This window comes from Stereum hirsutum (genome assembly GCF_000264905.1).
Source record: "Stereum hirsutum FP-91666 SS1 unplaced genomic scaffold STEHIscaffold_11, whole genome shotgun sequence".
Classification (NCBI taxonomy): Eukaryota; Fungi; Basidiomycota; class Agaricomycetes; order Russulales; family Stereaceae; genus Stereum; species Stereum hirsutum.
The window spans coordinates 700,335-721,410 of record NW_006763141.1 but is presented as its reverse complement, the minus strand read 5'-3'; the positions used below and the strand labels follow the sequence as shown (position 1 = coordinate 721,410).

General features: G+C 51.2%; 8 protein-coding genes across 8 annotated transcripts; 3 read left to right on the top strand and 5 right to left on the bottom strand.

The window, feature by feature from the left end:
- Positions 1-794: 794 nt before the first annotated feature.
- STEHIDRAFT_123189 (uncharacterized protein) lies at positions 795-1,710 on the top strand. The gene is made up of 3 exons (XM_007306450.1): positions 795-1,232; positions 1,302-1,402; positions 1,466-1,710. Exons 1-3 carry the CDS (start codon positions 821-823, stop codon positions 1,556-1,558), a joined length of 606 nt encoding a protein of 201 aa, XP_007306512.1. The 5' UTR covers positions 795-820; the 3' UTR covers positions 1,559-1,710.
- Positions 1,711-2,554: 844 nt separating this feature from the next.
- On the bottom strand, positions 2,555-4,618 carry STEHIDRAFT_140674 (uncharacterized protein; the record flags this gene model as incomplete). Its single annotated transcript, XM_007306449.1, has 2 exons — positions 2,555-4,075; positions 4,142-4,618. 2 exons carry the CDS (start codon positions 4,616-4,618, stop codon positions 2,555-2,557), a joined length of 1,998 nt encoding a protein of 665 aa, XP_007306511.1.
- A 1,298-nt stretch (positions 4,619-5,916) lies between these two features.
- Positions 5,917-6,406, bottom strand: STEHIDRAFT_123188 (uncharacterized protein; the record flags this gene model as incomplete). Its single annotated transcript, XM_007306448.1, has 1 exon — positions 5,917-6,406. A coding segment is annotated over exon 1 (193 nt), but the record flags the coding sequence as incomplete, so codon positions are not given.
- A 1,001-nt stretch (positions 6,407-7,407) lies between these two features.
- Positions 7,408-9,795, top strand: STEHIDRAFT_170087 (uncharacterized protein; the record flags this gene model as incomplete). Its single annotated transcript, XM_007306447.1, has 10 exons — positions 7,408-7,440; positions 7,530-7,760; positions 7,826-7,940; positions 8,028-8,359; positions 8,463-8,622; positions 8,696-8,718; positions 8,787-8,843; positions 8,905-8,937; positions 9,015-9,090; positions 9,182-9,795. The coding sequence occupies 10 exons, from the start codon at positions 7,408-7,410 to the stop codon at positions 9,793-9,795; spliced, it is 1,674 nt and encodes a 557-aa protein (XP_007306509.1).
- An 865-nt stretch (positions 9,796-10,660) lies between these two features.
- On the bottom strand, positions 10,661-14,104 carry STEHIDRAFT_100414 (uncharacterized protein; the record flags this gene model as incomplete). The annotated part of the gene is made up of 8 exons (XM_007306446.1): positions 13,743-14,104; positions 13,599-13,686; positions 13,147-13,472; positions 12,827-13,086; positions 12,309-12,769; positions 11,944-12,247; positions 11,177-11,860; positions 10,661-11,044 (listed from the first exon to the last, which is right to left on the bottom strand). Exons 1-8 carry the CDS (start codon positions 13,828-13,830, stop codon positions 10,661-10,663), a joined length of 2,595 nt encoding a protein of 864 aa, XP_007306508.1. The 5' UTR covers positions 13,831-14,104.
- A 2,815-nt stretch (positions 14,105-16,919) lies between these two features.
- Positions 16,920-17,402, top strand: STEHIDRAFT_132734 (uncharacterized protein; the record flags this gene model as incomplete). The annotated part of the gene is made up of 2 exons (XM_007306445.1): positions 16,920-17,138; positions 17,283-17,402. The coding sequence occupies 2 exons, from the start codon at positions 16,920-16,922 to the stop codon at positions 17,400-17,402; spliced, it is 339 nt and encodes a 112-aa protein (XP_007306507.1).
- An 888-nt stretch (positions 17,403-18,290) lies between these two features.
- Positions 18,291-19,371, bottom strand: STEHIDRAFT_123185 (uncharacterized protein). Its single transcript, XM_007306444.1, has 2 exons — positions 18,521-19,371; positions 18,291-18,457 (listed from the first exon to the last, which is right to left on the bottom strand). The coding sequence occupies exon 1, from the start codon at positions 19,163-19,165 to the stop codon at positions 18,596-18,598; it is 570 nt and encodes a 189-aa protein (XP_007306506.1). The 5' UTR covers positions 19,166-19,371; the 3' UTR covers positions 18,291-18,457; positions 18,521-18,595.
- Positions 19,372-20,126: 755 nt separating this feature from the next.
- STEHIDRAFT_132732 (uncharacterized protein) lies at positions 20,127-20,966 on the bottom strand (the record flags this gene model as incomplete). The annotated part of the gene is made up of 2 exons (XM_007306443.1): positions 20,127-20,687; positions 20,877-20,966. The coding sequence occupies 2 exons, from the start codon at positions 20,964-20,966 to the stop codon at positions 20,127-20,129; spliced, it is 651 nt and encodes a 216-aa protein (XP_007306505.1).
- Between the last annotated feature and the right edge of the window lie 110 nt (positions 20,967-21,076).

The following is a 21,076-nucleotide window of genomic DNA, read 5'->3' as shown; positions in this document are numbered from 1 at the left end:
TATAGGAGCCGGTCGTCGGTATTCAGTACTCAGTCCTGCTTGGTCAAGTTGATGAGGGGTGCTATCGACATGTATCGTGTGTACAGTATTTCTATGTTGTTCCTTCAGACTTTTTTTTTTCCTTTTGCCTGTCTGCTTACTTGTTTATGCTCTTTGCTCCGTATGCGTATGCCATTGTATGGCTTTTATAATGTCTCGTGGTTTCTCTCTGTGACTTTTGAAAGCGTGGAGTTCTCCGGAGTCCGCAGTGTTCTCTTGGGAGTGCATGAAAACTTCGTGCTGTGTTGTTGTGCGTTATGGGAGTAAGTTACGGCGCTTTTGAGCTCGAGGAAAGCTTGGACGTTGAACTGTTGAAGCGCCGAAAGTCGGGACTCAACGACGTCATTGAGTGCGCCACACTTGACCATCGCCACATCACAGTTTTGCCCCTGTTTTCAAGTTCCCCGCTCACCCGCCGCCCTCTTGGCAGCTGTCCTGCTTCTCGCCTGCTCCGAATATGCGCGTCATGCATCATGGGGGGGAATTCTATTGATATTTTGGCCCAGGTAAGCATAATGGATTGCTCCGTTTGGAAGTGACGTACCATCTTTTTCTCTCCGCTCCAGAGGATAACCATGATGTCACTCTTCACCAACCGTTCCACTTATTCCTGGCCTTTCTCCACTACGTAGCCCGTGGAACAATGACCTCAGACCTCGGAATGGTATATAAGCCTTAGACCGTTTCGAGGAATTGATTCCCCATCACAATCATCCCACTCGCATAACCACCACCACAACCACCACAACCAACCAACCACTTACTCGAACAACACATTATCATGTCCGGCTTCGACAACACCAACAACAACTTCAGCGGCGGCGAATACGGCACCACCACCACCGGCATGCGCCCCGAACACCACATCCACGACACCTCCGAGCCTCTCCCCGGCGCGCGCGGCGGTAACGCCGCCCCCAGCGCAGACTACAGCACCTCGAACATCGAGAACAATTTCGAGGGGAGACATAATGCGACTTCGGGGGGGAACTTTGAGGGGGGCTTCGATCAGGGGAGGAGGATGGAGAGTGAGCTGCCGCAGGGACAGAGGGAGGGAGCGTATAGGGGCGGGTATCAGGGTGAGACGAGGGATTTGGATACGGGGAGGGGCGCGGGGGGTAATTTGCCGAGGAGTGGGGATGCGTATGAGGGTGGGTATCAGGGGGAGTCGAGAGCTTTGGACGAGAGGACTGGTTAGTCTTTTTTTTCGCCGAGTTAAGAGTCTATGTTACGTTGTGCTCATGGGTTGTGTGCTTTTGTAGATGAGCTCGCTGGCGGTATGGAGCGCGGCTCTGAGTTCGGTGGCTCTGAACCTCACGGAAAGCCCAAGATGACCGACAAAGTCATCGGTGGCGCTGAGAAGGTACGTTACCCCCTCTCACCTTTGCTCCGCCTCGTACTTTGACTGACCACATCGTTCTCGCAGACCATGGGCAAAGTAATGAAGAAGCCCCAGATGGAGGAGAAGGGCGCCGTCCGTGCCTCCGAGGGCAAGGCCGCCATGCAGGAGCGCTTCTAAGCGTCTGCGCTTCCTCCTTCATTATCGTCCTCGTTTCCTCGTTCGTTGTTCTTCTTTTCGTTGATAGGTCTGAGAGAGGACTATCGATCGGATTAGCATGAATACTTCGCAATTGTACTTGTATCGGCCTTTTAGTGTATCATCATGTCTGGAATCATTTAATGGTTGATTTGCTCATCTGCTCCTATGCGACTGCATGAGTGACGGGTCTCACTCGAGCATCCGCTGCGATGTTATAAACGACAGCCCCAGAAGTTCCTTTACTCGGGCACGACGATGAGTCCGGTCGACGAAGTACTCCAATCAAGCACGACATCAAGACCAGGCGGCGGTTTGTGTCACCGAGGTCGACAGTGAAAGAGAGCCAATATGCACAAAAAAGAGTGTATCAGGTAAGTACGAGTATTCTTATAAGGGCAACACGGCGAGCAGTCATATGTATGTGGTATGAACGAGTCAGTGCGCAGACAGAGTAAACACAGCGACATGGTCAACAGAAACAGTCACGGACGTGAATAAGCGCGGCACAGTACATGAGAGTCAGAGAAGTTAGAACAAAAACGGTATCAGGAGACTAGAAGAGATACAATATGGACATGGCACAATGAGGAGCGAAGCTCTGGGGGTGCTAAGTTGGAAATGAATGAACTGTCAATGAGAGGGTATCGCGAAGTAAGTAACAGGCCGATGGTTCGTCTGTAGACCGTCGAGAAAAAGTGTCACGGACGACGATAAGCGCAAAAAAGGTACAACAAAATGAAGGCTCAGGAGAGCTGCAAAACGTATAAAGCATAAGGGGTCAGATTTAAGTAAGGGGCAAGGGTGGCCTTAGGAAGAGGAACGATTGTCTGTATGGACCTTTGAGTCTGGGTCGAGTGTGGAAAACATTAGCGAGGCGCAGGCAAAGTCACAACAGAAAGAATATCAAGAAGAGCTGAAATGCTGGGCCACATACACCCGCAGACTGAAAAACACTTGAATCCGCACGCCTGGATTCTACTTCTCACCATCGCCATCGTCGTCCGAATGGACGAGCTTGAATCCGTTCCTTCTACCCAGAACTGCATCGTCCACCAGTACATACCGGATCCTCATCCGCTTTGCCTTCTTCGTAAGCTCGTGCGAGAGTGGGGAGATGTCGCTTCCCGAGGTGGTGAGGTGGAGGGTCTCTGACGCGAGTGCAATGTGCGAGAAGGTCATGTGTCCGGGGATACCATTGGACCAGAGACAGATGAGACCGTGAATGTCACAGATAGCGACGACGAGGAGGAAGATGCCGTAGACGGTCCTCAGGCGGAAGCGGGAGTACTGCCAAACGCTACCGTTCGTTGTCACGTTGGCCAGGACCCGCGTGGTGTTTGCGAGGTTTAACGACTGTCGAGTCGATTGAGAGTTGAAGGACAGGGTCATGTTGGTGAATAGGTCCATGAGAGATTGGCTCATGTCTGGAGTGTCTAAGGTCCATACTTCACCGCCGGTTTTCGGCTCGTATGTAACGGAGAAGAAGGGAGTATCGCCGATACTGGTATGGTAATAGTTGACATCTATTCCATTGGCGGCATATTTATCGAGGCCGTAGCCCGAAGCTATGCCGACGAGAACCTGTGCGAACGCTTCGATGGTGGCATGATACGTGGCGTTAGAGTATGTGTAGGTGGTGGGAAGTGATTCGTCCAAGATCCTCTCGCCGCTGACTCTGTCGATGAAGCTCCATTGCGGATCGCCCAACGCCTGACCACGACGATTGACTGTGGCACCGACAGTCTGAGTATTGTTCACGAAGTGAAAACTCGCCGTGTATTCCCCCTCGTAAAAAGCGCAGTGACTACCGCCCTTGGTTTGATTGCTGTAATCTGCGACGTATTGAAAGGAGATGCCGTGTTGTGTCGTCCATCTGTCCGATGAGTTCCAGTAGTCTTGAGAGGTCCATACCCATGACGCAGTGGTTGAAGTGGCGGCGTTGATCTCGTCCCACCATCCTATGCTCGACACCGCGGTAAAAAGTACTACGCTGGCTGTATCAGAGGACTTGTAGAACGAAATATTGTCTGCCGAAATGTCTGAACAACTGAGCATGGGAGCTTCGTACGTGAGATTATAATGGCACTCAATCCCGCACTCCTCTGGTACCTGCCATGTCGAGATGGCATTAGGTGACGTGACTGCGCGTTTTACCGCCGATACCCAGTCGGGTGTTGGTCCAATGTAAGTCGGAGTGGTGTAGTCCAATTTCGGGTCCTGATAAACACTGACTGCGGTCTGGAACAAATTATCCGCAGAGGAAAAGGAGGGGACAGTGATCACTTGGGTGGTGTCGCCTGCTGGTGCGATTGTCAGAGAGTTGGGAACGAAGATGGAGATGCCTAGGAGAGCGTGGGTCACGACGGCAAGTGCGATGGGAATGACCAGCCTGGCAGATGAAAAGGTAAGGGAGAGCATGGGCAAGATAGAGGGAAGCCCAAAGAGGTAGTCGACGGTAGAGATTGTGTGGGCAGAGTGCTGAAGATGGTACCAAATCTAACGGAACGAACATCATTGTCAGGACTACGGTCTACGAAAAGCTTGGTCAAACGTCAGGCGTACCACTTGAGTGAGCGCAGAGGTGGTAGATATAATGAGAAGGGTTTGCGTTGCGGTCGCGATGGCGTTACTACCGTCCTTGTGATATTTTTGATATGTCACTGCTTTGCCTTCAAGGTGACGCAGGTAAAAGTGGTGCCCGACCGCCAGAGCTGCGGCCACTAACCACGGGACGATGATGAAGAGATGCCATTTTGATTGTGCCGTGATGGAAAGGTGAGGATGGACAGCGACTTTTGTGGGTGTCGATGCGATCAAACGAGTGTCAAGTTTATTAGTCACAGTGTGGTCGTCAGAAACATCCCGGCTGCGACCAAGCTGTGAGTGAAAATACGCGGGTGGGGTACTTGTGTTCGCAAGGAGGGCAGGCAGCGCTGAGGATGCATCTTTGAGTTGGTCGTGAGCGTGGAGCTCGCGGGCGCCCGAAATATCCGGATCTCTGAGCGATACCAAATGATAAAGCTCGGGCGGGGATTGCATACGCTGTTCAAGAGATACCTATCGGACTCAAGACAAGAGATATGAAAGGAAGCGTGGACGTACTATGTCGTGTATGTAGGGCAACGATGGCGTTTGGTTGGGAAAGAGAAAAGCAAGTGACAGTCCATTAGACAGGGAGAGTGATACTTATTGTTGCTCGATGCTCAAGCATCATTCGACGCAAGCATACGATCTATCAGACGAGAACAAGCACGAGGTTACATACAAGCTTCAAAATCGTACATTCACTCAACGCGACAGATGTACTGCCAGCATGGGCTCGACGTGAGAATTGAGCGAGCTAGAGAGCTTTCAATTGCTCAAAAAGCGCACGGATCCTCCACTCATTTCCCCAGAGCGGTTCAGGAGAACCTTCCGCAGGCGCCGGTCGCGGATGAGATCACAAACCGAAGTACGAACGCATTTGCGATAAATGATGCATCTTCTTGTGAGAGCGAGACCCACGTAGTACCGGCAGTGCCTCGTCCGTAAGCAGCAAAAGGCCTTTCAGATTGGGTCACATGCAGTGCGACGGTGGACTAGAAATCTTTTCGGCCAGGTTTATTTCTGATGCGATATGAGATATATGAGATGTTGTCTCTTTCTCTGTCCGGTGCGTTGATTGTGCACAAGTCCATCAGATCGGGGACGTCGGTATCCGAAGAGGAAATGATATCGATGGCTCACCAGACATGATCCACAAAAATATTGACCGTCTAAGTGACAGGATAAAGAGACGAAGGCTCTAATTTGAGGTAAGTAGTATAAGTATTAGAAGCGGCTGAGTCGAACTCCACTACCGCCGAAGGGGAGCTGAGGGGAGAATCAGTGCGTGTGGATCATCTCCCAAGTGTGAAAGAATCTTTCAACGGTGTGACTGACTCAGTGTACGGAACTTCCGGGATGCCCCGGTCGAAATTGCGGAGCTCGAAAACGGCAATTCCGCTTCCCACAACCGCATCACGGAAAACCGCCGAGTCCTACAAGCTCATATATTTCGTTCGCAAGGTCATATATGAGATCCAATTGCTGAAATACTACTACAACAAGTAAAATGGGTTATTGTGCTCATTCACATATTGCAAGGTCTATAGCGAGGGTGCCCAAGTTACTACATGCTCTCGAAATCTGTGGAAGGGCTCATCGTTTCAGCTCAGGTTGTCCCACCGGGTGCCCATTTTGACAGCGTAATCGGGCAGTCAACTTTTCACGGACAATCGTTTCGTGTATTGAGCAGGGCTACATTACACAGTGGTACATAAGCATATAGGTAGCAATTACAGGTGGAGTCACGTCATACAGATGGGACAGCAGGCAAGAGATGAGACGAAAGAAAGTAAGAAAAATATAGTAGTTTACTGGGGTCATCGGAGAGGAGATGCGAGTGTGCGTAGAGGTGCTCGAGATGAGGGACTAAGGTAAGTACAAGTAGTTGCCCGCACACGACAGCCTGGCAGCGCGTCGCGTGCGACATTCAAGTTCACGCCGCACATTGATGATGTCATCCCCTAGTCCGAAGACGAAGCACAGTGTCTGCTTCGTCTTGTGCGGAAGGGATGTGGGAAGGGACGAAAGCGAGTACGAATAGGGAAATAGACTAGGGAGACGAAAAGGAACGAAACGAAACGGATGCAACAACATTGACGGACGTCACCTACCACCTTCGCGCTGACACGGCGCGCTCGTCTCGCGAACAGTCCAAGGGCGTCGTGTAGCGCCATGTGAAAGAAAAAGGCTTCGGCCAGCGTAGACTAAATGCTAAGGGTGAAGACGAAGTGGCCAGCGAAAGCTTCAAACTTCGGAGAAGAGGGGATGATGGTGGTACGACTCGAAACGGATTCAGCCCGCGCAAGAAAATGATGAGTGCGCTGGCAAGTCCCACGCTGAGTCCCAAACTGCACCTTCTTTGGTGACGCATCGATTCCTGCCGAACTCGGCGGATCTAGAAATGGGGCTGATCCCAAGCCAATGCAACATTCCGTAGCTTTCTAAGCTTGAACAACCTGTTTCGGCGTAAATAAGTGTTTTCAGGTGCAATATAACTGCACCTAACCCACCGCCACCTTTCGCCACCATTTATTCGGTACAATTGCTTGCAAGGCTCGGCGGGGATCCGTGATGCGCGCGAATTACAATCGTTTTTCTTTCCGAGTCTATCCCTGTCGACTTTCAGTACTGCAAACAATTCATCACGGTATCTCGAGTCATTCTCTCCTTACAGTATTTTTCACCTCTACTCATGTTCAACTCGCTTGTAATTTTGTCCCTCCGGATTCCGCTACATGGCCTCTCTTGAAGACTGACAAGTTTTTGCTGGTCCTATGAGGTACCTTTACAAGCTTGTACTTATCTCTACCTTTTGTCCGAAACTGTACGTACTACGGGTGGCTGCTATCTTCGACGCAACTTCGACGTTAAGCTTCAACGACGGTTCTAAGCGGCGTGGATGCATGACCTATGACGAAGTCTATCTTTTTCTGGCCTTTGGTGTAGAAGTCCTGAGAAGAGTTACTCATCAGGAAGTTCGCAGGAAGCCTGCAGGAAAGATCACACCTTCCGCCACCATAGCTCCAATTAGCGTGGCGTTGCCTTCGCCATGCCTTTCTACGCCTCAAAGTAACTCTAAGAGCTGCACCCTCGATCCTCTGCTCATCACCGTCACTTACTACGAATACATTATCTCTCCCTGATCTTCTCAATCTCTTACAAACAAACTAGACGACATAATGTATTTAGACGTAGAGTCTCTTGTACTCATTGCTCAGGTCCTTAAAGATGAAAGGGACGACATGGCCTCAGCTAGACTAGCGAAACGGCTTCAGGTGCGTCTCATCTAACCCAATCTCTCAAGGCTCAGCCACCAGTATGAACACCAAAGATAGATCACTCACTATGGTTTTGTTCCTTTCAGGCCGGAGACAACACCCCTATCTCCCCCGAAGACTCAACATCGATAGCAATCGAACTCGCCTTAGAATTTCTTCGCTCTGACTACCCTCGAATGAGCCAGAACGAGCTGCAGCTCAATGCGAAGGAGGTGGTTCTTGCGATGGAGAAGATTGATTTGGATATTGAGGAGGCGAGGAGGGCTCAAGCAGGTAAAGATGAGATCCTGGACACGAGGGAGGGTTCATTCGTTACGGTAAGCTGTTTGGACATGTGGACATGTTGAAGTGCACTTGAGCTAATAATTGTAATATGTGCTAGGCCATGAGTCTCGTTTCTACTAGTCCACCACAAGCCACATTCGAGGGCAAGGGAAAAGGCAGAGAATCGACGCCCGAACTGATTCCCTCAGTAGACTCGGATTCGAGCTCTTCAGGTACTTCAGATAATCTTCGTTTTCTTCCTACATACGTACTTACTCTATGGCGCTCTTCCTCACCTTTCCAACTTCAACTCATGCTAGACCCAGATACCCCCTCACTGCCTTTCTCAATCTGCGGCATCTGCTTCGACCCCTTCAAACCTACCTACCTTCCCTTTTCCGCCTCTCGCACCGCAACATCTTCTTCTCGTCTTCCCTTTGGTCTGCAACTCCCTTGTCCTGCCCGCCACGAATATTGTCTCTCGTGTCTGACAGGGCATATCAGGAGTAAGCTGGATCCGAGGGACGACGGGAGGGCGACAGCCGATGTCAGTGTGTTTCCGGTGAGGTGTCCGGAATGTGAAGTCAAGGAATACGATATTGGGGATGATGTGGCGAATAGGGTGTTGGGTGGGAAGATACTGAGTCTTTGGGTGTGTGTTTCCAGTTCCTGCTCTTTTGTCTCGATCACATCGAGGCTGAAGGCGATAACTAAATTAATTCCCTGGAACGGAATTGTGAAATGGAATGACATAGCGCCACCAAAAATACCTGGACTCACTGCCGAGGTTCTGGTGTCCCCATTCACATTGCTGCGCTCGGTTGGAAGTCGACGAGAACGCGCGCGATCCAAGAGCGAGATGTCCGGATTGCAATGGTATATTTTGTGTCCCCTGTCGGTCGGTGTGGCACGAAGGTTCGCTTTTCTTTTTCATTCGATGATGTACCTTCTGATAGCTAACGCTTATTCGTCAATCGTGTATAATCAGGTGTAACGTGTAGGGATTATCAGGTCGGTTCCTCTGGAGAGACCGTCGCCTTGAAAACTCATTCAGTTAACGCTTTCTGTCCCCAAACCAGTCGCTGCCTCTCGGAGACCGCCAAGCGGACGATCTCTCGACCCTACAAAGTATCAAGGTTAGTTTCAGGTCATAGCCAGCGTGTCATATCCAGAGTCTCACTACGAGTTTTTCCACAGGCAAAAGGCTGGCGTCGATGCCCTAAGTGCTATGTAAGTCCCACCACCAATCCACGACGGTACACATTCACCTCACACAGTTCGACTTACTTTTTTTACGTATACTATAGTACGTCGTAGAACTCTCTTCCGGCTGTAATCATATGACATGTCGCTGTGGCACCCAGTTCTGCTTTTTATGCGGAGGTACGTGCACCATCCTTCGCTCACAAACACCCACAGCGACACCCCCATTCCGAATCGTCATCGTAGTCTAACTGATATCTCCAATCTCCAGTGAAATGGAACACATGCCAAGGCCGCTGTCCCTCCGAGCCCGCCTGCGCATTCTGGAACGAAGACATGCTCATCGACGAGCGCGACCGGCCTGCGAACAGCAACAGTTCCTCGGGCTTGAACCCACAGTTTTCGAGGGAGGTGTTCAGTGGGCCGGTCGGTCAGGTTGCGAGGTTGGTCCCGGCGGTCAGTTTGGTGCCGCCTTGTGTTGCTGAGGATTCGGACGAGGAGGATGAGGAAGAGGAGGAGGAGGGGAGGGGGGCAGTGGTGCTGTTTGGAAACGGTCCGGTGGCGAGGCAGGCGGAAGATGTGGAGAGGAGTGAGAGTGGTAGTGTAGAGCGATCTGAGGGGACGGAGGGGACGGAGGAGGACAAGGAGGACGAGGAGGGGAAAGTAAATAGTCAGGCGGACGAGATAGTGATGAAGTGGTCGAAAGACTGGAGCGTGCGGTCGGATGACGGGAGCGAGGATATGTATCTGTCTGAGGGCGGGGGGAAGGAGCCAGAGCGGAGCGATGATGAAGAGTTGCAGGATAATAAGGCTGAGTTAGAGAGAGAGTTGGAGATGGAGAAGATGCTACATGTTCCAAGGTGGAGGTTGGATGATATCGATTGATTTTAACTTCTAAGTATCCGGGACTTCGTTTGCTGAGAGCGGATATGTAGGGGATCCCAAGAACGTTGCGGTACCTTTTTTTGGTGATATGTATGAACGCTTCTGATCTTTGCTCTGATTCGGTCTTGTCTGTGGTGTACGTTTGCCGTGTTATTCTTTTCTCGTGCACTTCTTGTAAAGCGTAAAGTGCTTGTACCATCACCCCGTCGTACCCCTTGCCTGAGATAAGTATCACACATACTATATAAAAGGTGAAATTCGTACACTCTGTAACACCTTCTCGTCGTGTTAACGTTGTACTTATCTCAGACCGAACAAAGCGAACTCTTGCACCGAAAACTGAATCCAGAAATGCCTGCAGCCTTTTTGGACGCATCATTGCTTCCGTCGTCACATACCCGCAATACATACTGGTTACGAGTCTGGTCAAGAGCATCTAGTAGGCTCGCTACCCAAGCCGATATGAGTATTGGGTGCTCGTACTGTGTGGCACCTTTGATGGATGTCGACATCTCAAGGGGCGATGAAGATCGACCATCGTGGCACAAACGCAATAACTGGCATTGATTCGGAAAGCATAGAATGTACATTGAGTAGCTCATTGGCAGTTGGACGTGAACGAAAACGAGAGAGCAAGGTAAGTGAACAAGAACTTCAAAACACGATTCGAGAACGACGATTCAGACTATCAGGTGCCTAGGACATAGACGTACACGTACACTGGCGTGGAGATAACACTGAAAGCAAAGCAGAGCGGGACTTACATAAAACAGCTGCGAATACTCGGAGAGCAAGACGTGTAAGCAAATGAGAAGAGAGAACGAGATAGCCACGATATCAACATGCCCTTTACGACAAAGGCCCTTCAACCCGAGCCCATGTCCACATCCGAATCAGAGCTCTGAAGCTCCTCCTCTGAGTCAGGATGACCGACGATGTGCCCCTCTTCTATATCTTCGTCATCATCCTGAGGATCCGTGACATTGAGCACGAACGAATCGGCCCAGGAGTAGCTATCCGGGCCAAGCGCGAAGACCGGCTTCAGCTGCATCACCTGCGGTATCGTTTCTTTGCGAGGATGCTCGAGTAGAAACTCTGACAAACGGAGCACTTCCCTGTACTTCACCCGCTGTTCTTCCGTGATGAGCTTGTAGTTCGTGTTAGAGCACCCAGAGACATAGATCTCATAGCGCGGATGCTTCTGAGTCGACGCATAATGACCGCTGGAAGGACGAATAGCGACGTTATGCTTCGACGGCGTCTTGGGTTGCAGTGTCTCCTTTGATTTCGAAGGTGTCGCGGGTGGTGTATTCGCATTTGAAGACGTCGCTGTAGTCATACGCTTGGAAGCTTGCCGGCTTTTCTTGATCACGTCCTGCACCGGAAGCTTAGCGTATTTCGGGAGGGTATTCTGCACGCCGAGGTCCATGACGAGCGTGACGTAAGGGCGGTCGTCTTTGGCAAGGTTAGGTTCGGGATGGAAGAACTTGAATTGTTTCTCGGCGTCGAAAGTGTATCTGCCGGCTTTCGTTCGGCGCTTGACCTGGATGAAAATAGCGGTCATGACGGAGGATTTGATCTTCTCGTCCCAGAGGAGAACAGGAATGATAAGGTCGATGAAGCTCTCTCCCCTCCTGCAGACGAACGCCATGCATCGAATGAAAGCTGCGAACATGGAATGTGTGTTGAATACGTGGTCGTCGCCAGCCTGGGCCCAATGCGTTAATCGGATCCATGCGTCCTTGAATACTTCCTCGAACGTCTTCTCCCCACAATTGGCCGGTTTGCTGTTTAAGATGTCTTGGGCCACGTCGTCCACGAACAACGATACTATCCAGTCTATCAGACGACAGCCAAAGCTGTAGAGTGGATACTTTCCGTGTGGGTCCTTCAACTTGCCAGCCTTGAAAACGGCGTGGTCAAAGGCCTCGAGGATGAGCATACGAGCGACGACTTCTCCTCGTTCTCCTCGATCAAGAAGCCCGTTCTCCATAAACTTTTTGACGATATTAAGCAAAATCGATGGGTCCTTTTCGCGCCAGTGCTGAAGCTGCTGAGCTGCCGCCTGGATAACCATTTGAGTTTTGATTAGTATACCGTGAACGCACATCCTTAGTGGTAGCCGAGGATATAGATAGACGGGCGCACCTCTGCCAAGATAGGCTCGCTCGGATAACCCGAGCGGATATATTCACGATGAGCGGGAACCGAATACGCAATGCGCATATGACTTGCGACTAGCTTTGCTTGGGTGTCCAGACTTTGACTCCTTTCGAGGTTTGGCTCATATTGGAGGGAGAGACGAACGTCCGCGACGGCCAGCTGTCCGAGGTCGCTGCAGTCTGAGGCATAAATAGTACAGTCGGGACCGTCGATGAGCTTGGAACGTATAGTCTGCATAAAAGCCTGTATATTTCGGTGCTGCGGAATCTGCGCGAAGGTAGTCCAGAACCTGAAGAATGTAACAGCTACGTTTAGGACTACATGTGAAAAGCTGATGGAAGGATACTCACAGAGGTCGACCAAAGCGAGCTATGAAGTGCAGTTGCGAACTCTCCTCCCGATCGTAAGTGTTTTGGAGCACGAGAATATTTGGGTCGCAGTCGAAGGGGGTTTCCGTGATCGGTGCCTGAAGCGCTCCGCTCTTAGAGGCGCGGGCAGACTCGAACTGGCTTCGAAGAGGGGCGAAGTCGGCGATGTGGGAGAGGGTCGAAAGGAAGACAGTGAAAAGCGCGTGATCTCTATAATCATTGAGAACGGAAAGAAAGATCCTGTAAAGAGTCTTTCCGTCGTTACCGACCGGATGAATTTTCGTCATCTCGTGAGCCTCATCGAAGTACAACAAGATGTCGACCACTCCTCCAAGGTTGTTAATTCTGGAAGCAATGATTTTCCGCAGGTTAACTATTTCTTTATGTGTCTTCTCCTGCATTGATCCCACTGCGGCTTTAAGATCGGTGTGAGTCTCATGCGTCTAGGGGCAATATGGACTCAGCCATGCACAACGATGAAAGTACAGACAAAAACTCACGGCAGCCTGGCCAGCCTCTCGCACAACGGTTCTATACAATTCGCGACGTACACCGTCTTTTGCGAGATACTCTCTCCACAAGCTGGCAAACTCCGTTTGGGGTACGCTTGGACCATTAAATACCGACTGAACCTCCGCCGCGGTTGATCGGCAGAGACACATGAGAAACGCGTGATAATGAAGACGAGTCACGTGTTCTGGATACGGCATGAAATACATATACTCGCGGATTTCGGGATCGGGAGGAGGATAAGCCAAGACTACGGGAAGAAATCAGAAAACGACATTGGCAAATATTAGCCTACAGAATGAATGAGTACCTATAGAAGCTTGATCGCCCCGCAGGTTGAAGGGGAGGGTGAATACAAGACGTGCTGCTTCGTCGACCATCCTGGACTTCCCAGTACCAGAGCTCTGCACGATGGTGACGGTATTATTGTAGTCGTCAAGTTCGCTGGTATTATTGGAGCCGTCAAGTTTGCCGGTATTATTGGAGCCGTCAAGTTTGCCGGTATTATTGTCGTCAAGTTTGCCCGCCTTCGAGGCCAAGCTAGTATTCGTTCCCGTCTTCATTCGCGTAATGATTTCGACAAGGAGTTTATGGCGATCCGAGACATAAGGCGTGCTCCATGCCTTGCGTACGGCTGATGAGTTGTTAGTGAAGGAACAAAACGAAGATACTATTTGAACTCTATGTCTCACCTTCTCCTAAAGATTGACGCAATGCATCCCCGAGAATTAGCATGGCATAAATGTGCAAGAAAATGACTACTTACGACGCGTACCCTCGTCTCCGACGTCTTCGACACCCTTGCCTTTAGGTTTCGAGGTACTGACCGGGAACGGCTCACGGAGAAATGCTAGTTCACGTATATATAAAATTCGGAGCAAAGATGATAGAAGAGCGTGCGCGTACCACTATTCCGAATCAATTTGAACGACCTGTTCTTTGCGGCTTCCTCCAAAGCGTTTCTGAAGGCTGGCCCGGCGGTGATGACGGCCATCTTGTAAAAGTTGAGTCGTTTATCCTGTTCTGGGCCGTCGTATATCCAGTCCTTGTGTACATTGTTGTTGACCTCCAAGGCTGCGATGGCGCAAAAGATGTCGGCATAATCCTGCTCCACTAGCTGCCGGGTCACAGTTTTCAAGTCCAAATCGCATCTGTAGATGAGGTTCCACAGGATAGCTTGGTCTCGCTCAGCATGGGACCGCTCGCTGGTAGCATCATTGGAGATCAGGAGATGACGGCTTTTGGAGGACCCAGAATCGGAGGGATCGTCGGCGTGGGCACGCTTCTGCGAAGGTTGAGCGGTGGACATTGAGGAAAGCGAAGAGCGGGATGCAGTTGAGATAATCTGATTGCAGGGTATTTAAGCGAAGGATCCGACCTTCCCGGCAAACGCCGGTGCCGGTGTCAGGGGCACTAATGTCACCTGTACTGGTCGCTATTGTAGTACAATACATAGGTCGGGTGCTCAATGATTGTGCTCGTACCTATAGGACTTCTTGTACAAGGTGCAATTGTAGTTGATGTCGAGTCGGTGGCTAACAACGATGTTCGCCTCTGTGTACAATTGTTTGACAATTGTAGTTGCATTGTTGTATATGACCTGTGCGAGCCATTGTTGACCCATTGTGATACAACTGTTATCGGTGCCTTCGGAGGTTGTACAACGTTGTTGTCCAAACCTTTTACAATTGTCATATAAGTGCTGGTTGTTAACAATGGTGTTTGCCTTCGTGCTCCTTATACAATTGTACAAGGCCTGTTGTTTGCGAACAATTGAAGTCGACGGCCTTCGCTGTTGTATAACAATGCTGCGTGGAAGTTCTACAATGGTACAGTTGTATTCAACGACCTTCACCGTTGTACAATACGTAACATGACTGAATATCTGTACAATTGTAATTGACGGGTCATGCCTTCGGCGTACGCCCTACAGGCTACCCTACTTCTACAATTGCATGTGAACAGTCCGGGGCATTATTGTTTTACAATTGTAGTCGACGATCCTCGTTGTACAATTGTAATCGACAACTCTCGTTGTATAACCTTGTCGCTCTAACCTTCTACAACTGCCACAATCGACGGAATGTTGATTGTCAGTAATGGGACTCCCTGCTTCATACACTTGTACATGGCTGCAGCGTCATTACACAATTGTAACTTTTGTGGCTATGAGTGCTAGTACAATTGTGAAAGCTCCCAGTACCGAGAAATATGATATCCGGTCATCTATGATTAGTCACATGCAGGTTTGTCGGGGCTCTTGTCGAATCCACGGGTGAAACTGACCCTGACATTATCAGGCTGACACATAGACACCTTGTGAGTTGCTTGCGAGCCTGTGGTTTGTAGGGTAGCCTGGTATCCGATGACGCTGTTGTAGGTGAAGGATGGAAGACTTTGGGTTACTATTTCGCTGCAGAACCGCAATTTTCATTTTGTGGGCTACTAAACGATCTGGTTCAGGTTGTTGTTTGGTTCGAAGCGGTCTGATAAGTACTATGTATCTATATCCTGAACTGCAACGACTTATACTCTGTCATGGATACTCGTCAACTACGACTCGCATGCTTCCCTTTAGGCTCTGCCGGACCAGAACCTCATAACTTATGTCGACTGATTCTCTCCAGTGCCTCATTTATGAATTGCTTTGTATTCTACTGATGAATGTACGGCACTACGATTATGGCTGCCTGTTTTAAATAATACCTCTATTTAACATTGTTCAAGGTACTCTGCCACGAATCACTCAGCTAGCGCCCGGAGGAACAAGGTGGCTGACCTTTTCGTTTTCCTCCGCTTCCTCCGACGCAACACGCTTCCCTGCATTCTCAGGCGCCCCGCTCCGAGTCGATCCCCCAGCTTCCCCACCTTCGGGCCGCGGCTTTCCCAGCCTCTTCTATGATACCCACGGCTGATTTCTTCAGTTCATTCACCATCTGCATTCAATATTCAACATTGACCATCATCTCCTCGCATTTCGCCCACTGCCCCGGTTCGAACGCCACCTTGGACCACTACACCAGCGAGATCAACGCAAGCACAAAGCCGTTTGGCCCACCTTTCATCAAGCTCGCCCAGCGTTCACCCTCTTCGTTTTGGCGTTTCAACGGCCAAAATTTACCACGCGGTATCCTCCACATTGGCTACATTTCACTCCACCATTCTTTGAACGACTGCTCGAATGCATCGACATCTTTAATCGGCGGGATCGTACTCCAAGCGCGACGGCGTCCAAACCATACGGATACTTGGGACGGACGTTTATGCATTCTAAGTTTGTTCGTAGGGTTCTGTCAAAGAGCGTAAGTGTTTGATGTGTCTCCTTGATGTTTTGTAGCGAAACTTATTGTAGGTTTGGTCGGATGGTTCAGCAGGCGGTCATGCTCCCTGAAGAGTTTAATCACTCGTGCCCATCGATCTCCCGGATCCCCATCAGCAGGAAGTCCTCCGTCGCATCCTCCAACCAATCTCCCTTCACCTTCTCAACCGTCTTTGACTTCTTCCGAACCTTTTGCGCCACCGCCACCTCTGCTTCTTTCCCTCCAGCATGCGGCAATATCTTCTCCTCAGCATCCGTGGATGACGCTCCCACTTGAGAAGACCCCTCATTAATCCCTACGCTTGAGGCCCCATCCCACCGGTCGTTGATCATATTGGCGTCTACGTCGGGTGTTGTTTCGACTGGTGCTGCGGCGATCGCAGGCTCCGTAGCGGGATTGATGTGAGCGGTGTGGCCATGCACAACATTGAACAACGACGAGGTGTCATTTTCGTGAGCTGTGGTCGATGAGTGAGGTCCTGGGTCTTTCGTAGGAACCCGGAGCAATGAGGGGTCTTTGAATTCTGAGACGAGTTCATGCCCTGCGGATGTGGTACATGATGCGACAGATGGCTCGGAGATGGGCTTCTCGGTTTGCGACGAACTAGCGGCATGGTACTCTGGCTGAGAGGGTTCGACGGTAGGAGCGGTAGAAGGAGAAGACGGTTCAACGATAGGCGTTCGGGAAGATTCGACGTTGGCGGCGAGTGTAAGGGTTCAAGGACAAGTGGTCGTGAAGGCCGGCAGCAGAGTGACCGCAAGCGATGGGCCTCCGCGGTGTCCGGTTGCGGTTTTCAAAGTGCCTCGTTGCCTCATCTCGCTCGTTCGTCGTTCACGCTGGACCCGTCGGCCCCTCGACGTTTCACACGACACACCCTCGGTGTCCGACCTCCACCTGGCCTAGCAAGGACATCTGGCACACGAAATCATTGCATAGGGCAGACCGGGAGTCCGGGATAGGTTGCCAGTGGTCTAACATCAAGGTGCGTCAATAGGATTCTGTGCCCTCCGAGTCCCGACACTTCTGGCCTTCTCATTTCCTTTGCGCACTTTGTTCATCCACTCTTCTGTACCATCGTCGCATCGAAACGAACTCTCACACTGATCACACTTTCTCTGCGGTTCAGGATTCAGTGGTACATGGACGAATTATGCACTGGCTCTCTAGTGTATGGCACACGTTCGGCCATGATGTGGAACCTTGCTCGCTCTCAACGCCGATGGAAGCTCCTTATTATCTGGCTTGATTAGCTGTTCTTCAGCGCGTTGTCACGGTGTCGTGGTTTTCAGTAGCACTGAGTTTACGCCTGACAAAGAGTGTACGTCTATACCTCCTGGCGAAATTCCTCTTGACTAACCCCAACCTTCGTTCTCTGCGGGTTCCCATTAGCTATTCTATCGCTCAAGCTACCCGCGCTCTCATCCACCAAGACGCAGGAGGCTCATGAGGGCGACGGATAGGGGGCGTTGAGGGTCAGGCATATCAGATGGAGAGGTGGTCTTCGAGCGACTTGAATAACTATAGCTTAGTTGTGGATAACTCGGCTTTTTGAGTCTCCTTTTCAGCCATGATAGTATTTGGTTTCGGTGACTTAGGTTGTTATGTTGGTATTGGTGGTAGGTGTTGGATAGGACTACATTTAAGCCGGTCTCTGTCGCTACCACAATCAAGTTTCGCGGCATGTAGGTGCGTATCCTCATCCCCTTGGTCCATACCGTCAAGACTGATGGACCATGGTACTAGGCTACACAGGTCTCCTCTACCTTCGCCGTGGGTGTTACCGGAGTGCTACCTGCGAGATAGGCGTAATATATACACCGTTCCGTCGTTTATCTCAGATCGTCCCATCGCTCACTGGGAACCGAATCCAGCAATGCCTGTACCCTTTTTGAACGCATCATTGCTTCCGCGGCGAGGTCTATAGACGTACGGAAAGGGAAAGCGATGCAACATATATATATATGGATCGACCACCCGTCAATCTTGCTTGCCGTCGAATAGGGGCTAGCGCTATAATATTGTGGCGCAGCAGAGTTTTGAACAGGTTTGTCACCTGCATCGTGCGACTCTGTGATTACTGATTCAACAAATAGATACCAGGCCAGTGCAAGCTGTGAGCTGGATAGGACCGGATGTTCAGAAGCCGTCCACGATGATATTCGGTGTTCGAAGCAGATCTGAGATAGGAAGATCGAGAAGACAATGTAGACAAAAGGAATAAGTTCCCAAACCTGATACGTGATCATTCTGAGCGCTGTTACGGATCGACTATCCTACACTACTTAGGCTCAAGCACTAGTCCTAGAATTAAAATCATAGCGCGAGTGAGCAGACAGCCAGCTCTCAGAACTAATATCAACGTACTCTTACACGCGTCCCTCGCACAAAACTGCACTCCTGCCTCCACTCAACCAGGACCTTCCCACCTCCACCCACCCCTCAAAGCGCCAACTGTCCATATCCCCCTCCATGCGCCCCCCTCCTCCACATCCTAAAGCTCTCCATCTGCACCGCGCCCAACAACCCCGCAATAACGAGATCCAAAACCGCCTGCACGACCACCGTGCCCATACTCGCCGGTGATCCCCACGCAACCCCATCGTCCGCGATCCCAACCATCGTGAACACCGTCATCGCGAATCCGGCTAACAACACCACGATACACGATCCGAGGACGGCGAGGTTCGCGAATGAGGCGGACGGGCGGAAGTAGTCTACCTCCAGCTCGTCGTCGTCGTTGTCGGCTCCAGGATTGGATGGGGTGGTGGCGGTGGAGGGGTAAGGGTGATGACGAGTGGAACGACGAGCGAGGTGTAGGAGGGTGGCGTCGTGGAGGATGGTGAGTCCTGCGCCTGTGACGTTGAGGAAGAAGCCGGCGGTGGCGAGGTCGAGGAGGGAGAAGATGAAGAGGATGATGCCGAGGGTGAGAGTTGTGACTGTCGTTACGTAGAGGTTTTTGGGCATCGTCCGGGGACGGGTGAAGCGGCGTGGGACGGTGAGTTTGGCCATGCTCGTTCTTGGGTCTGTATGATGGTTTTGATGGAGTGAAGGTCGTGTTGAAGGTTTCACTTGTGCCAAAGACCGCGACGGGAGAGAGATTGAAAAGGACACGAGCGAAGAAAGAATCAGATGCGAGATGAAGTCAGGTTCTCAGGAGGGATCCCACTCGACCACTGACAGTAGAGCTTAGGGAGCAATAATATACGAGGATGAAGCGTCATGGGGTTCGGCTACGAAGCCTTGCCATAAGAAGCTTGAGCTGAGAATATGTGCCCATGTGAGCGGGAGACACTGTAGCCTGTCTAAGGAATTGGTCTGAGAGAACAAGGACAGTCCAGAGGTCGTCGTGAGTCCTGGAAGATGTGCGCTAGAATGTATGTGGAAAGAGTTGTGGGTGGTTGATGAAGATGAAGCACTGGTCCGAAACTAGCGATTTCGTTCTGGTAGATGTGGCGCGCCACACACCCTCGGAAAACCATGGTCGACCAAGATCAAATATCGTCTGGCACGAACCTCTCTTCATCACGGGCGAAAAATGGGATAGACAAGATAGGCATATGTAGCCGTGAAAGGCCGCCAACAGCCCTGCAGATAGCTACAGTACAGGGATCGAAACGCATAAAGCCAAAAGAATAAAACACGTAAGTAGTAGGCGAAGGTAAAGAACAAATGAACAAATCCGGGATTATAAGAAGAAAGAAGTATAAATAAGCAAGCCCACGATATTCCCGCAAGATATACAAGGGACCCCTCAACAAAGATGGATGGAGCGCTGGGGAGGGACCCAACCCGGCTTTTATCGATGTCCGCCAGTTCATAGACGAGCAGTTCATTCACCGCTCCTACCATACACCTACATCCGCCATCCGCACTGCAACGGAAAGCGTCAGCCAGTCAAAACAACACAGGACGGGGGCGGGACCACCTGTCATTCGACAGGACTCACTTCTCAGCGTCTATCTCGTCGGACTCATGACGTGCCCTGTCCTGCCTCGAACGACGGTGTCGGCGTCGCCGCCGCAGTACTCGACCCATTGCTCTCTCCCACGCCTTGCCCATCGCTCGTCGTCGTCGACGCCGCAGCCGTCCCAACACCCACACTCCCCGGAAACTCCGACCCCGTCGAAGTCGCACCCGCACTCTCCGCACTACTCGCCCCACTCGCACTCGAACTCGCACTCGCGGTCGGGCTCGGCACCACCGCATTATTCGAGCTCTTATGTCTCGTACCGCCAACCGCACCACCCACGACCGCGCCGATAATGACGAGCACGATGATGACGATGGCGATGATACCCGTTCGGGTCCGATACCATGGGCGTTTGGTGCCGAGGTTGGTGGTGCCGTTGGCGGGGTAGGTGGTTGGGTCGGAATCGAGCGTGCGGGTGTAGCCACCTGCGCCGCGGGGCCCTGGGCCTTCGAAGGCTCGGGAGGTGGAGGAGGGGTCGAGGTTGTCGGATGTGTGGGCTATGGCGGGGGAGGCGGCGCCGCGGGGGCGACCTTCTTCGAGGAGGTCGACGTTGTAGCCTTCCTGTATTGCATGGATAGACGATTGGAGAGGTGAAGAGGGTTCGACAAGATGGAAGGAAGATTATACGGAAAGTGTGAAGATATGGGAGAGAAGAAGAACAAGTCAGTAAATCATCTGATCAAATCGTTCGCGCGCTCTGCGCCTCTGCGACTCTGCGACCCCCAGCAAAGATACAATCAAGAAACGCACCTGCTTCTCAGCCCTCGTCACCTCCGGTGCATTCGCCAGTAGACTCTGATCATAACTGCTCCCTGTGCCCGGTTTGCTCTCGTACGCCATCGTAGCTATCTATCTCCCTTCAGATCCCAGACAAGCGTGAAGGTCGTAGGTAGCGTTTACCTCCTGAACTACGAGTATCAAGAGACGATAGTAGTGTGTCTCTCAAAAGG

What these genes read in the sequence shown, in the direction of transcription:
- STEHIDRAFT_123189 (XM_007306450.1), top strand. Translation starts at nt 821, where the DNA reads ATGTCCGGCTTCGACAACACCAACAACAACTTCAGCGGCGGCGAATAC. An exon ending in AGCTTTGGACGAGAGGACTG is followed by an intron (nt 1,233 to 1,301) that starts GTTAGTCTTTTT and finishes GTGCTTTTGTAG; the next exon opens with ATGAGCTCGCTGGCGGTATG. An exon ending in TCATCGGTGGCGCTGAGAAG is followed by an intron (nt 1,403 to 1,465) that starts GTACGTTACCCC and finishes TCGTTCTCGCAG; the next exon opens with ACCATGGGCAAAGTAATGAA.
- STEHIDRAFT_123185 (XM_007306444.1), bottom strand. Translation starts at nt 19,165, where the DNA reads ATGGCCAAACTCACCGTCCCACGCCGCTTCACCCGTCCCCGGACGATG.